Genomic DNA, 16,130 nt, shown 5'->3' on the forward strand with positions numbered 1-16,130 from the left:
ACATGTCCCCATGTTGACATTGCTTACCAATGAAGGGCCCTGCGAAGGGCAGGAAGTCTACCTCGACAGGCAGCAGGCAGTCCAGAGGGTGGGAAGGAAAGGAAGGAGTGCCTTGCTCAGTCTGACTCACCACAGCAGGGTTTGCAAACCCAGCACAGCGACTGTCTGTCTGTCGGCTGGAGTGTTTAGGGGTAATTCGTATTTGTCATGTGAGTGTCAGTTACAGCCTCATCTCAAACCCCATCCACTGTAAGGAGAAGGGTGCCCCGGGGCTGGCAATGAGTAAGGGTGGAAGAGAATGAAATACACTGAGTGCTCTCACCCTGCACCAGGCACTGAACTAGGTCGTATGTGTACACCGTGTCCCATTTAATCTTGGCGGCATCATCATTATCATGAGGATGACTGGAAGGAGCTGTAACACCCAGGCACGGTACCAGCACTTCGCATGTGTTGGTTATCTCATGACAGCAACTCCAGGCATGTTATTCTCTTGTGCAGATGGGGGAAGCTGGCTTCCCAGAAGGAGGAAGTGAGGACATAAAAGGCCCCCGCTGGCTTGCTCTATTCTCAGGTCCCCCCTGGAGCCCCCACAGCATGCCTCTCAATGCTAACGTTTATTGCCACCCGCCTTGTGTTAGAATTAAGTGCTGACGCACAGAGAGCCTCCCCCACCGGGCCCCATGCTTCTCCGGGGCAAGTCTGGGAAGGCTGTGGGATTGGGGTTTTCCCCAAATCCCCGGAATTATAGTCCACAGGCTGCTCTGCTTAAACATTCAGCCAGCCCTGGTCTGGGGCTGGGCTGGGCGGTCCCTGAGGCCTGAGACAGTCAGAGGGACTGGGCGGGTGTCAACAGGCAAGAGGGAGCACCGGAAACGGACTGAGGGTGCTGAGGACAAAGGTCAACTACTTCCCAGCTGGTTTCAGCAGAGGCTGCAACCGGGAATTGTCCTTGTCTCTCTGACACCTTCGTGCTCCTTGTCAAATGACCCCATGCCAGGCTGAATCAATGTGAAAAGTCCCTCAAACCCTCTGTGCGTCTGTTCCCAGGGCCTCGGCCTCACATAGAGCCACGTCCCCGCTCTCTGGACCCTGATAGCTTCTGACCAAGCCCACCAGCTCCCGTCGTGACTCTCCAATCCTCCCCAGGCACCATTCACAGGAAAACATGCCCCACGTCCATATGTTCTCATGCCCTTGCTCTTGACCTTGGTCAGCCTGGGCACTTGTTCACCTTTCAAAATGCGGTTGCTGCTAGTGGTCCTTATGGTAGTGACATCCACCGAGTGCTCTGTCCAGGCACAATCTCACGGGAGCCCCACAACTCCCCGGTGAGAGGGGCCCGGGTCATTCAATAGCTTGCTCCCGCACACAGGCTAGGAGTGGTGTTGCCAGCCCCAGAATCCAGCTTGAGCTCCACAACCACACTCTTCCCACTGCCCATACCGCACAGTAGGCTCTTTATTTTCTGTCAGTTCTCCCTACAGAATTCACTGATTCCCCCACCGATCCCTGCAGCTCAGCATTCCTGTAGTGAAAGACACACTTCCTTTCCATGAGCTCCTGTCCGAGGTATCAGAACTTGGGGACTGGGTCTTGATCATTCCCCTTGGGCTCAGTGCCTTTGGCATAGTCTCTAGTACACAACAAACTCAATAAACACTTTCAAATGGAATTTTACTGCCTTTTGCCTGGAGCCTCCTCGGAAGGCAGGCCAAAGGATCGGCTGCCAGGTCCCAGGAGAGCCCACGCTTTGGAAAGCTTTAGGACCAGGAGGGTGTTGGCAAGGATCGGAGGGTGAGCAGCCCCTTCACGGCCCACTCAGGAAGGGCTGAGGCCTGACTTTCTTCTCCCAAAGCACCCACGTTCCCTTCTCCTTTTCCTTCCCCACAGGATTCATATCTCAAAGCAACCTTGGAAATTCAAGGCAGGGCCAAAGCCTAGTTTCCTGAGAAGATGAGACACCCCTTTTTTTCTCTCTTACCCGTAACTCACTAGGCCAGTGATGGCGAACCTTTTGAGCTCGGCGTTTCAACATTTTGAAAAACCCTAACTTAACTCTGGTGCCGTGTCACATATAGAAATTTTTTTGATATTTGCAACCATAGTAAAACAAAGACTTATATTTTTGATATTTATTTTATATATTTAAATGCCATTTAACAAAGAAAAATCAACCAAAAAAAATGAGTTTGCGTGTCACCTCTGACACACGTGTCATAGGTTCGCCATCACTGCACTAGGCTATTAGTTATGAGTGGCAGTCTGGGCTGCCCATGTCAGGGTGGGACCACACTTCATTTCTCCATGGGGCTGTTGGCCAATAAATCTTTTTTTCAGTCCCAGTCTCTGCCTGCTAAATCCATAGTCACCAACAGTGGTGAGGGTAAGTGAGAGAATGCTGGATAATCTCTCCACTTTGGGGCATGTTGTTAGCTCAGTTGTTCTTTCTCCTCTGATAAAACTGCCTCTCCAGCTGCCGATAAAGGCCAATACATTTCTCACACTCTGTCAATCAAGGGGGCCCACTGTGGATGCAAGAAGAAGCGGACCACTGATGCCTCCCCAGCCGTCGGGACGACCGAGACTGGTAGCCGGAGCCATTACTCTGCCACACTGCCCATGTCTCATGACATCACAGCCACGCAGGGAGAGCTGCCACTGGTTGGGCAACACTTGGAGAGATTAATCCTGCCCCATGCATGACTCCCTATTCTTGCTTACTCTCCCCACAGAGCTGCCTGTGAAAACAGGGCTCATTGTATTTGCCTGGGATATTTAACACCAAGGAAAATATCAGACAGGAAGTGGTGTTTATGGTTTCTGTGAATTCGTACATCGGTAAGACCTGTCAGTGAGAAACCACTGAGGGGAGAAGAGGGAAATAGAAAGACCCCTTGACTAGGGCCTGGCCCAACCCCATCTCCAACGTACTGGGCTACTCTGGGCCTATAGGCTTCTTATTGTAGCTCTAGTGAGAGAGAGAGAGAGAGAGAGAGAGAGAGAGAGAGAGAGAGAGAGAGAGAGGGAGAAGAGAAGGGAAGGGGAGGGGGAGGGAGAGGGAGAAGGAGAGGGAGAGGGAGAGGGAAGGAGAGAGTTTGAAGAGGATGGCAGTGCATTAGGGCCAAGTGACTTGCCCAAGGCCCTAAAGATTTGTCTTCAGAGCTGAGTCTTTACCTTCCCACGTCAGGTAAACCTTTCTAACCCCAGAGGCCCACCTGGCAGTTGGCTGACTGGCAACCTGGAGTTCATAAGCCTTCCCAGAGCTGCACAAGCCAAGACCACTTCAGAGGGAACCACCCAGAGAAACAAGAGCCCCTCCTGTCAAATCCCAGAGCTGCCCGCCACGCCCTGTGGAACCCGCCGTGACCCGGCGCCTTCCAGGACGGCTTTGCCTAAAATCATTTGTCTTGGCTCCGGGGTGCATTTTTGGCTGTTAGGAGTTTCTGGCTTTCTCTCCTTCCTATCAATTTGCCAGGAACAACAGCCTGTCAAGGTCGCTTCAGGTCTGGCCTGGGAAGGCCATGAGAAACAGTCACCAGATAAGAAAGCCTTTCTTGCTAGCGGTGCCGCATGTTTGATTCACAGGCTGCCTGCTGTGTACTCTGCTGAGTTGGTGACAAACACCTCGCACATCTGTCCCATCGCATTCAATGGATGAAGAAAGAGAAGAACAGAGGCACTTCCATCTCCATGACCCCATGGCACATGGTCCACTCTCCGAGCTGCCTCTTTTCTCCTGTACTGTCACTGTCCGGCTCACTGGGACTGAGGTGGTCCAAGGTCTGGAATAATGGGACAGTATAAGACAGGGCAAGGAGAGGAAGAGTACGTCGCTGGGCCCCAAGCTCAAGGGGCTTCCATCTTAGGCACATATTCATCCAGAGGCAGGCGACTGGTCTTGGTCCGCTGAAGGCCAGGTGTAGCGTCCAATTCAGCAAATATGTGTTGACTACTAATTAAGGAACAGGCAGGCACTGGGCCAGTCAATGATGATACACAAGCATCTAAGATAGATTTGACTTAACCTTTAAGGGCTTGTAATGGGTATGGGCTCCCTTCTTCATAATCAGTGCACTGAGACCGTCTGAAAATGTTGTATGGGCGCCTTGTTTGATTTTACACACACACACACACACACTCACACACACACACACACACACACACGCACACACACAGATGTTTATAATAATGCTGAGGTAGTGCCACCGGTGCTAATGATGGGCATGTTAAGTGCCACAGGAGCCCAGAGGAAAGAATCGCTGCCTCTGCTTGGACAGAATGAGGAAAGGCTTCCACAAGGAGGCGACCTGGTAGGCAGTCATGAAAAGGCAACCCAAGCACAGAGTGCTGCACATGTAAGTGATGCCTGGAAGCATGAAACGCCTTGTTATGGATTAAACGTCATGTGTTGAAGCCCCAACCTCCAATATGATGGTTTTAGGAGGGGGGACCTCTGGAAGGTGATTTGGTTTGATGACATCATGATGGGATTGGTGCCCTCATAAGAAGAGGAAGACACACCAGAGCCCCCTCTCTCCGCCACGTGAGGACAGAGTAGGCCGGGAAGGAGGCTCTCTGTGGAGCCCCACCGTGCTGCACGGCGATCCTGGACTTCCCGCCTCTAGAACTGTGAGAAATGAGTCTGCTCTGAGCCCGCAGGCTATGGTATTTCGCTAGGGCAGCCCAAGCTGATAAAGACATACCCTGACATGTTTATGAGCTACCAGAACTTCAGCAAGGATGGGTTCCTCAGCTGCTAAGGCACTGAGTCTCCCAGCAGGCACCAGTGTGCACACGGTCCCCGTTGACATAGGAATCCCTACCACATGGCACGGACAACGTCAGCCATTACAACGTCAGCATTGAAGCCCAACTTGTTCAAAACCCCACTTTCTCTCCCACACTAGACTACTCAGGAGGCTATGTTCGGAAGACAAGCCAACTATTACAATGTCCATTTCCTCGGCCCGCAGTTGTAAACCCATGTATGGACTCTTAAGAGTTAAAAGCATCAAAACCACAGCGTCACATCCTATATTGGCCACTAGGTGGAGCTATGTGTCGCACCAAAAGACACCAGAGGTGAAGCTGATTTCCCCAAGTGTTCTGCAAATAGAACCATTGAGTGTCACAGCTGGTGGCAAGTGCTGTAAGCCCAAGGTCCTGTGAGGGTAGGGCTGCAGAACAGACCATTCACAAAATAATTATTAGATACCCATTTGTACTAGTCTCTGAGTTTAGAAAAATAATGGGCACTGTTTGCCTTCTAGGACCTACACGTTTGGAGTAGGAAACATACGTGCACCCACATGTGTGCACACACACTGCACATTTCTTGAGCATCTCAGACTCTGTCAGGTGCTTTTCAAGTCTTATCTCTAATTCCCAAAGATTAAGAACTTGTTCCAGTTCAGGTGGCAGAGCCAGGACTAAAACTCAAACCTGTTTGCCTCTAAGACCACGCTCTTTCCTCAGCACCGTCCAGCCCCTCTCAAACAGTTTCCCACACAAAGTGAAAGGCTCACCTACAAGGTTGGCTGTAAACCAAAGCCACCAGGAACGCACGAGGCAGAGCTAACTCTGACTGGGAAAGTCAGGAGGGCATCACAGAGGTGGTGTTTATTTTAGGGTCAATCTGATGGGCTTGATGGGAAAGGAATTCCAGGAAGGAAGTGGCATGTCCTGATGGCACAGAGCTTTGCAAATGCAGGGAAGAGCCTTCTGTGATGAATAGCAGATAGCCTAGAGCAATGGGGTATGTGGGGATGTGAAGAGGGATGTGACCAGGGCTAAAGGCAGAGAGGGTGGCTGAGGGAAGGATCATAAAGAGCCTCCCACGTTCTGTTAAGACGTTGAGATGTGTTCTCACAGGCAATGGGAAGCCATCAAAGGGGCGTGGACAATTATCTAGTGCTAAATGTAAATGGTCATTTTTTTCCAGGAGGGGATGTATATTCATACTTTAGAAGATTATACAGCTCAGTGCCTCCTTGGAAAAGAAAAACAATCATCTCTCCAAACATATGGGTGCTAAGTCTGTCCCCTTCATTTTATTCTGCACCATATGTCACCCTGAATGCTTAGAAGATGAGTAGGTGGGTTGACTTCACAGATCAAAACTTAGTAAGAAATATCTTCATCTGTTATTTTAAACTTTTTCCCACTCACTACAGCCAAAGCCCAATTTACTGATCTAATAAAGGTGGCAACTTGTAAAGTACTTAGACACAACTGGCACACACAGGGAGCTAATTTACACACACGCGCACACATTCCGCACTAGGTTCTTATTAATGTCATTTCAGCCCCACCTCGGGTAGACCTGAATGATACAGACAGACGTACGTGCGTACTGTACCGTGGAGACAATGAACTACAAAAAATAGCTGTTACCCCAAGTGGAGGTATGGCATTATTTTAAAAACAAAGGTCATAGGTTTTCAGAAACTAGAATTTACTTCCACACCAGGCTTTCTAAATAAACTTGCTGTAAACTTTTACAAGAACTCTTTTCAAAGACCCTCCTCAGGGGTTTATATATTACTCATACATCAAGGCTGTCCCCACTAAGCCAAACACATATCTGGATGAAGACTTGAATCATTTCATTGTTTCCAAGTGCCTGGCTGTTTGAGGTTGATAAGATACCTAGACCCTGTCTGAGACTCTATGGCTTTATCAGCTACCATAGGCCTGGTGCTCGAAATTCAAACATGGGGGTGGGAGGGTGTGTGTGTGTGGGGGGGTAGCGGGGTCCCTCAGCCCGGCCTGCACCCTCTCCAATCTGGGACCCCTCGGGGATGTCCGACTGCCGGTTTAGGCCTGATCCCTGTGGGATCTCTCTCGCAATCTGGGACTGCTGGCTCCTAACCACTCACCTGCCTTTCTGCCTGATCACCCCTAACCGCCTCTGCCTGCCTGCCTGATGCCCCTAACTGCTCCCCTACCAGCCTGATCACTCCTAACTGCTCTCCCCTGCTGACCTGATCACCCCTAACTGCTCTGCCTGCCTGCCTGATTGCCCCTAACCACCTCTGCCTCGGCCCTGCCACCATGGCTTTGTCCAGAAGGATGTATGGAAGGATGTCTAGAAGACATCCAAACTATCCGGTCTAATTAGCATATTACCCTTTTATTTGTATAGATTTTCCATTAATCAGATGCAACCTCACAGAGAAACCTAACTGTAGAAGGTTAAGGACCATGTTAATGACAGTGCTTCCAGGCACAGTGAAGCGGATGACGTGCCCAGGGCCACAGAGCTCACACGGGGCTGAGCGGGCTTTAAGCTCCCGGCGTCTGACATCGGCTGTTTTCTTTCCACTACACTGAGTGCCTAGGCCAGCGGTTCTCAACCTGTGGGTCGCGACCCCTTTGGCGGTCGAACGACCCTTTCACAGGGGTCGCCTAAGACTATCCTGCATATCAGATATTTACATTACAATTCATAACAGTAGCAACATTACAGTTATGAAGTAGCAACGAAAATAATTTTATGGTTGGGTCACAACATGAGGAACTGTACTTAAAGGGCCAGAAGGTTGAGAACCACTGGCCTAGGTAATATGACTTATTTCGCAGATTCTGAAGCAGAGGCTAAATGACCAGTTCCTCAATATCTACAACTCTGTCATGTTTATCAAAGGAAAAAGGAATGAGTACAAAGGACATTCAATGACTTGCCCTGGACTCAGCATGTGAAGCAAACTGATAACATAGCCCCCAAAGCAAACACTCGCATGCATTCCCGAAGAGTGGAGTCATGCTTAGCTCGCGTTCTGGAAGGTTACAACCAGGAGGAGCTTTAAGTGCCATCTGGGCCATCTCTCCTCCTTTGGGCGGTAAATTTCCACATTAAGAGAATGCTAGAAGAAAAACCAGATCGGAGTTCTCTAGTTTCAGTAATCGGGTGGTTTGCTTACATGTCCACACTGTTATCTACGCTTGCTCTGAGAGCTAGCTCACTTGGTAAAAAAGATGTAAGCTTCCCCGAGCAGGAGCTGAAAGGTAAACATCTGTGCCTGTTAGCAGTGGTGAAGGCTCTGGTTTGAGTAGCCAAGGAAACTAGGACTTTCTCACCAAGGGTCAAGCTTTGAGTGCTTCAATGTCGCCACCTTGTGGAAACTGTCAATACTACATCAAAATCAACACTGACCATCTATTGGGGAGTCAGAGACAGATCCAACAGTAAAATAAACTCTATTACAGGATACGAAAATCGCAAAGTAACCTGAAAACTCCTTGGTCATATATGACAGTGAGATGTGATAATGATAACCTTGAGGCCATTCTGGGTTCCAAAAGTCTTCTAATTAATAATGAAAAGATTAAATCACAGGTAGCTTAATTTTAGTAATAGGCATAGGTTATTGTAGGTTTACAAAAAACTAGAAACACAAAATGATGCCCTACGGTTAACGCGATCATTTCATATCAGTCCATCAACTTTCCCAGCCATTCTAGATGGCAGAAACTTGTTAGGTTATAAGGGTTTGGTGGCTCCTGTCATCCAAATTTTCACTACAGGATGGTTCTAAAGCAGCGGTTCTCAACCTGTGGGTCGCGACCCCTTTGGCGGTCAAACGACCCTTTCACAGGGGTCGCCTAAGACCATCCTGCATATCAGATATTTACATTATGATTCATAACAGTAGCAACATTACAGTTATGAAGTAGCAACGAAAATAATTTTATGGTTGGGTCACAACATGAGGAACTGTATTTAAAGGGCCAGAAGGTTGAGAACCACTGTTAAAGTAACAGGCAGAAAGCCAAAGCACCTCTATGTCTAAACTTTTAATTAACTCAAAGAACATTTCTAGTCAGACCAGTAGAGCTAAGCAAAAGTAAATTAATTTTGAAATAAATTCCAGTTGTGCTATTTCAATGCAGCAATGAGATACTGGGCACGATGGTGTGGCACAGTGGCTAAGGAGCAGGGCTCTGGAGCTGCTGGGCCTGGGCTCTGCCTCTTAACTACTGCAGGGCCTTGGGCCAGTTAATTAACTTTCCCGAGCCTCAGTTTACTCATCCACAAAATGGGGATTGTGATATCTCCTACCTCGAAGGATTGCTGTGAAGACAGAAGAAGGTTACATACATAAAGCACCTTGCACAGGGCTTGGTACATAGTGGGAGAATGAACTATTATTCAATTATGAAACTATTGACTCAACCATGGGTTCTTGATCACTGTTCATGGAAATGAGTGGCACAAGTGTTATGCCTGATTTTTATTGTCAATCATTTTGGCTGCTAGAATGCTAGAAGAGGGAAGGATCTTGGAAAACTTCCGTGCAAGTGAGGGGAACAGATTAAATCTCAGGCAAGTGGAATACACAGATGCATCTTCGGTTCACACAGCGATCGGGGAGTAGAGCCAAGAACAAGAGGGAGGCCTAGGACTGCACATGGTCACAGCGCGGCTCAGGCAGCAAGCAGCTCATTACAGAGAGGTTGGGTTTGTTCTGTCGCCCATGAATCCATGTGCTGTTCAATTCAGCAATATCTATAAGCTCCCAGATGTATAATGCACTGTGCATTTGGCAGTGCACAAGCCAGACAGTGTCCTCGCTTCCTGGAGCTTATTATTGCAAGCAGGTGGGGGTGGGGAGACCATAAAATCTAAACAAATAATCAGGGTAATTTGAAACAGTGATAAGGTTTCAGAGGAACGTAAGACAGGGTGATGGAGAGGACAGGGTAAGGGGCAAAGCTACATAAACTATTTCAAGTTGAATGGCCCAGGTGGGCTCCTGCAAAGAGATACCCGTTGAGCAACAAGAAGGAACCGACCATGCAAAGATGTGGGGAACCGAATCCAGGCAGAGAAACAGAGGGTGCAAAGGCACTGTGGCAGGAAAGAGCTTGATGAGACTGAGGACTGGAAGGAACAGCTACAGCAGGGGAAGCAGGGGGTGGGGAGGGTGGAGAACCGTGCGATCTAAGAGTCAGGTAAGAGCCAGATCCTGTAGGACCAGGTAGGCCATGCTGAGGAGGCTGGACTCCACCCTGAGTGCCAGGTTTTGATTAAAGAACTGACACCATGTGGTTTGTTGTCAAGTGTCTCTCTGGCTGCAGGTGGAGCCTTGCTAGAGCCTCCCAGTGAGGACTGCCAAGCCTGGACCACGGCCCAAGTCACGTGATTCTTCCCAGAAGGTTCCCCTCTGCACCGCACAGCCTTGGACATGGACGGCACAAAGCGAAGTAGGCAGTTTGATGGGCTCCAGAGAACTTAAAGTGCTGCCAACACAAATAAACAAACACACACTAGGTGCCAAGCCTTCTCCCGCTCTGTGAAGAGAGAAACCCCAAGGACTCACCCGCTGGTGATGTCGTCCGTCCGGATGTTCTTGCTCAGGACGTCCCCGTCGCTCATGTAGCCGGGGGCGTCCACGCTGAGGCCCTCCAGGTCCATCTCGTCTCCGGCCTTGTCGGAGACGTCCACGTGGCACACGCTGCTGCCCCTGGACGCCAGCTGCCTCCTCAGAGGGGCAGGGTACACGTAGCGGCCCGACTCGGTGTTGATGAACCGGCTGGCGTTGGCTCGAGGCGGGTACCCGTTGCCCATGGAGGGGGCGTCTCCTGCTTGGAGCCGAGGGCTGGACTGGCCGAGTCTCCAGGACAGAGGAGTGGGCCTGCCCGTCAAGCTGAGGATGCTGCGCCCGCTGACCTCCGTGGTGACGTTGGTGTCAAATGTGGTTTCTAATGTGCTGCACACATAAAGGCCACCTTGGGTTAGAGCCCACTGCGCCTAGAATCCTTTGCAGTTTATATGTTCTTTAATGTTTTTAAAATCATGAACGATTCCCCGTACACAAGACAGGATCAACACCAGGTGCCCATGGACCACCCTCTGTTAGAACAGAACACAGGAAGATGCGCACCCACACAGCATTCGGGTAAGCCCAGTGAAGGCTGTTCTCACCAAAACATGGCACAAGGCACTCATGACCATGACCTTGATTCAGTTACCTTAGCTACTGGAATTGTCTTTCTAACTCAGGAAGGGACATGGAAAATGCTGCCCTGATAGCAATGGGCACAGAGGTCCCCCGCTGGGATGCTGCCTCACAGCTCCCCCTTTCCAAGGGCAGGGCGCACCTGCCCCCGTGCAGCTCCTAACACCAGACCTCCTCCCCTCAGCCTCTCCTGACCGAGCAGGCAGGGGCAGTCTTGACCTTCTAACTCTCTCAGGTTCATTTCCCCCACATGTTGGCTTCTACATTTTTGCCCCAAATGACAACTAAACCTGGGGCAAAGGGCTGGAAAGAGTGGTACGTGCTTAGGCTTGAGATCACATCACTTGGGGAATAAACCAAAGTGCCAGGGTCCCTGGCACTGGGAAGACTCTTTTGCAGTCCCCTGTGCTTCAGCCCCGACACAGTCAAGACAGGCGGGGCACCTCCTCAGAGCTGCGTGGGGTCTCCCACTGCGCAGAGCGAGCGGGAGTCTTGCAGGCAGGAGAAACCACCGAGCTGTCCCTTCTGTCATCATCATCCTAGTCCACGCCAAGGAACCCACAGTCAGTCCGTTTCAGTGATTATGGTGGAAACTTAGGGGCATTTCGTATCTAATCACAGAGTCCCAGGGTCCAATGCGTGGCCCCATGCAATCAGAAAGCTAAAGGCTTAAGGCCCCCCCCCCACCAACGCCAAGTTCACTCTCCTCTGGAAGAATCAAGTTGTTTGGTGCTTCCGCTGCTTTTGTTTCCCTCCAATCCTGCTGCAAGCGGCCTCACTATCCGTAGGCTGGGGTCCCCCTAAAGTTTGGGCCCTGGTCTTATTTAAGATGGAACCCACGGTGCTTTCACCTCGAGCTGCCAAAACAGCGGGCAGCAGGGAAGCCCTGCTGTCTCCTTGCTAGTTCATGTATCAAAGCGATTGAAGCTGAGAAGCAAGGGAGAGCCTGGGAGATGAGGCGGCAGGGGGGGGGGAGGGGGTACCTAGGACATGGCCTTGATTACCAAAGCCAGACACAGGCTGTAAATCGCCATCCTGCCAAAAGCTTGAAGGGTGTCCTAGGGTTGCATCCTTTTCAGCTTCTTGCTCAGCAATGAAATCAACCTGATAAATGTTTCCAAGGTAATGCTAGATTTCATCCAACAAAATCACTGTTCAAACACGACCATGCATTTTTATAAAGGTGACCTTACATGTCTTGTACGCGTGCATGACTAACAACATTACAGAGTAACGACGATCAGAAGACGGGGCAGGAATTCGAGTTATTCACTTTATCGCTCAGGTCAAATGCAGTTCACCTGCTCGTTTCGACAGCACAGCGTAGTTTTGGGAAATGCACGCAAAGCGGAATTTAAATGGAGCTGGCTGAATGGACTTAGCAACCTCCTACTTTGGGGAGGAATCTGTCCATACTAATTCTTGCTACTTACACTTCCCTTCTGCCCGCTGCATGGCATTCTTTGTCAATCCCAGCACATTTGGCAATCAACGTTATTTATTCCATTATTAGCCAGCTCAGTGGCACGAACAAACACAGGAGAAGCCGTGTGACCATCAAGTTACCAGCTAGTTCAGTAAAGTAATTCACACTTCAGATACCTGTGTGTAACCTGAGTTCCCCGTAAACTGGACATGGTCTCCTCCAAATTCTGCCGCAGATCAGCAATGTTCTTCACTGTCCGCAGTCTCCGGGCCTCGGGGTCTTCCCCTGGAAAGATGAGGGTTAGGCCTGTTTTAATTCTCAGCTAGATGGTGAACTTCATGGGAGCAGTAATTGTGTCCATGATGTAACCGTGGCCCACGCTCAGGGCCTGGATCACCACAGGTGCTTCAGAAGGATTTGAGAATGAATGAGTGAATGAATGAATGAATGTATGCCCAAAGGGGAGTGTTAAATCCAAGGAGAGAAGTGCTGCTTCTCCCTCTAAATCCCTCCTAATATAAGTGATGTCTAGCTCGTGGGAGAAGCACAGAAACTAGTCTGAGACGTAAATACACTGTCACACTGATTCCAATACAGACACGCACACATGACGTCCAATTCCCAGGAGCGTTTTCTGCCCAGGTGAAAGTGGGTGAGGCATTTTGTTTTCTCATCCATCGGTGATACACACTGCTGTCTACCAGCCCTACGTGACAAAGGGACTTGGCGAGGCTAAAAGATCTGTACTTATTCATCACAAACATGTCTCCCGAGAGAGGTTTGCCTTTTCTTTATTATGTCGTCTTAAATTCTGGCTCTTCTACTCACCGGCTGTGGTATCATGGGGAAGGTGCCGACCCTCTCCATCCTCCTGATGCCGCCACCCTACAGTGAGGACAGTAATGGAACTGACTTTGAAGGACCACTGTGGGGACTAAATGGCACAGGGCTGGGGGTCCCGGGGCACAGTGCCCACCACCAGCTTCAACTCATGCCCATGACCGTTGGTGCTGCAGAGCAGGGAGCCACCAGGTAGACTCAGGGCCTCGCTTTGGGAGACAAGGGACTTCCGTTCTCTGGGCACGATTTTCCACAAAGTACGTGGCCCCGGAGGGGTCAAGCTGGCATGGATGTCCCAGGAGATGCAGGCCACACAAGGCAGAAGCCATGTGCTCTCTCACAGTAAGCAGCCTTGCTTCGGCGCTCTGGCTGTTATAATTTGTTTGGGCTTATGAGGGGAAGAGGAATAGGGGAATGACCACATAATGAGAGGGACCAAACATCTTTCCCTCAGAGACACTTCAGGGGCCGCTGAGAAGACAGAAGAGCCACGATCAAGGGTCTTTAAACACCTGTGACCATTTCAAGTGTGAAGCAACATTTTTAAAGAAATCTCCATAGAGAACATGGTCTACACGGGCAGCAGCAAGTGGAATCTACATCAGATGCTAAGTAGGACTTCCAGCCGTTGTCATTAGCAGAACAATAGGCAGCTAAGAAATGTCATAGGATTAACCTTCTTTCTGAGACAGAAGACAAACTCCTTCAATTGTTCTTGGCACGGTGGTGCCCGGAGGCTGGGGAATGGATTAAATAACAGTTATGTGACTTTATGGTGGAAATTTGCTTTAGCTAACTCTCTATACTTGGATATGCAAGTGTTTTCAATTTTCTCCCTCTTTTTAACCAAGAAAAATTTGGAAGGCATTTTTTTCCCCCCTCTTATCTGAAAAGTGGTCAGACTTATACTTCCCACCCAATTCTTTAAAATACATCTATGTAGGTATGTGTTTTTGAATGAAAGCAGTGATGGAATGGCCCTGGAGGAATGTAATTGCATCGGTCTCCCGGGCCATAGTGAAACATCTGCTGCTGCCGGCATGGCCACATGTCATCTAAGCAAGGCTGCCAACAAAGGTAAGATCCTACGGACAGCTCTAGGCCCTGCAGCCAACATTTATTATGAAACTAATGACCTTCATTAATTAGCTTAATCACACACAAAAAGTCTAATAATTATTGATCCATGTCCCTATTGATGACATGGTTACTTGTGTTAACTCTCCTTCAGAAATTCAAAGATCTTTGAGATGGGATGGCATCTCCCCTTTGCTTTCAGTAGCCCCCCACACATTTCTATCGATGCCCAAGAAATATTTATTGTCCAAAAGACGTTTAGCCAGTGCAGGGCTGAAGAAAGAGCGTGGACTTTGCATTCCGAGAGATAAAGGTCTGAATCGTGGCATGGCTGCAGATTAGCCACTTGACCTTGGACAACTCACCTATTCTCTCCAAAGGACATCTGTGAAATGGGGATAAAATCCTTCCTTTCGAAGGGTAGGAGGGAGATCAGATGAGATGACACATAAGATATGCCTGGCACAAAATGAGGGCTCGTTGGATTCTACTGTCCTGGTTCCCCCTTGGGGGTCCTGCTGGGAAATGTGTGCTTCCCGCACAGCCCTATACACACCAGATTCCAAGAGCGACACAGAAATGCAAACTAGTAAAATCACTTGCTCTGCTTAGGGGGTCATGTTCTGAACTGTCAATTCTGCCTCTTTGGAAGATGCCTGAGTGTAAGATTCTCCCCAGCTCTCAGACCAAACAAAGTAATAATATACCTGGTAGCCATGCTCTAGTGTAGACAGCGGGTTCCTTTCAGCTCATGTACAGAGATCATAAAAATTAAGCTATTCCACGTCTACCTGTGCCTTTCCCATCTGCCAAGGGCAGCCCTCCCTCAAGTCATTGGCCATGATGGAGAGAACACCGCACATTCTGACCCAATAGGGCTGTGGTTAGAGATGCCGGGTGAGGGTGTTGAACATGGAAGGAACCTGGGATTCTTACTTGGAAGAGGAAGGCTTAAGGGACAAGCTGCTACATGGCAAAGATCGACATTATCTGTGGGCTTTAGGAAGCTGGATTCTATCCAGGGATTAGAAATGTAAGAATAAAGAACTCTGTTACCCATTAAAGCCACAAAATATGGAAAGGCTGCTTTATGAAGGAATAATCTTCCCGTCACAGGAAATACCCAAGCGGAATCTGAAAGAGGAGTCATCAGTGAGTGACAGAAGGGATTCACAGGCTGGATAGTAAACAAACAGGAGTGTGTGGTTCCTCCAAACTCTACAATCCAAGATGCGGTCTTACCTGTAATGCTCTGTACCTGACAAAGCACCTCGGGAAAATCCATCTATTTGCATAAGCACGGGGAAGAACTAAGCAACTGATCAAACAGCCTCATAAAAGTCCATTCCTAAATAAACGCACCGTTCGTTTTCATTTCAAGGGATCAGCTATGGAAAAGTTAAAGTCAACCCTGTTGCCACCATGCAGCGTCTCCACAAAATAATTCCCCCCATAGTCACACACGCGAGGAGTCCTACTGCTTGAATGTAAAGACCCATGAAGAACTGTTCATTAGCCACCAACACCATTTAACTGAATGGGGGAGAGGCTTGCTCAGGCCCGACTGGCTGCACAGGGCTGTTCCCTGAAGCAGCCGACAGCACTCACGATCTCTGAGCTCTCGGCTGGTTTCACAGTCCCGAGGCAGCAGAGCCATGGGCAGAAGGAGAAAAGCTAGCGATCACAGGCTGCTATTGGATCACATGCTCCAGAATGTGTTATGCAGAATGTTCTCTGGTGGCTGCTTTTTCAAATGTGACTTTTCCTGAACCGCATGCCTGACATGCGTCCACACTGCTCCTCGGGACACACATCTGATCCAC

General features: G+C 49.3%; 1 protein-coding gene across 1 annotated transcript in view; it reads right to left on the minus strand.

Annotated features, from left to right (window-relative positions):
* The window catches only part of LOC102424833 (neuron navigator 2-like), a gene marked incomplete at its 3' end in the record, with an annotated part of 207,039 nt that overhangs the window by 18,861 nt on the left and 172,048 nt on the right, over positions 1–16,130 (minus strand). The window contains exons 8-9 of the mRNA XM_023758154.1: positions 12,567–12,675; positions 10,326–10,715 (exon numbers count right to left, since the gene is read on the minus strand). Of these exons, the coding sequence (XP_023613922.1) occupies positions 10,326–10,715; positions 12,567–12,675 (499 nt within the window). The remainder of the gene's footprint in view (positions 1–10,325; positions 10,716–12,566; positions 12,676–16,130) is intronic.

Source organism: Myotis lucifugus, unplaced genomic scaffold (genome assembly GCF_000147115.1).
Source record: "Myotis lucifugus unplaced genomic scaffold, Myoluc2.0 scaffold_124, whole genome shotgun sequence".
Lineage (NCBI taxonomy): Eukaryota > Metazoa > Chordata > Mammalia > Chiroptera > Vespertilionidae > Myotis > Myotis lucifugus.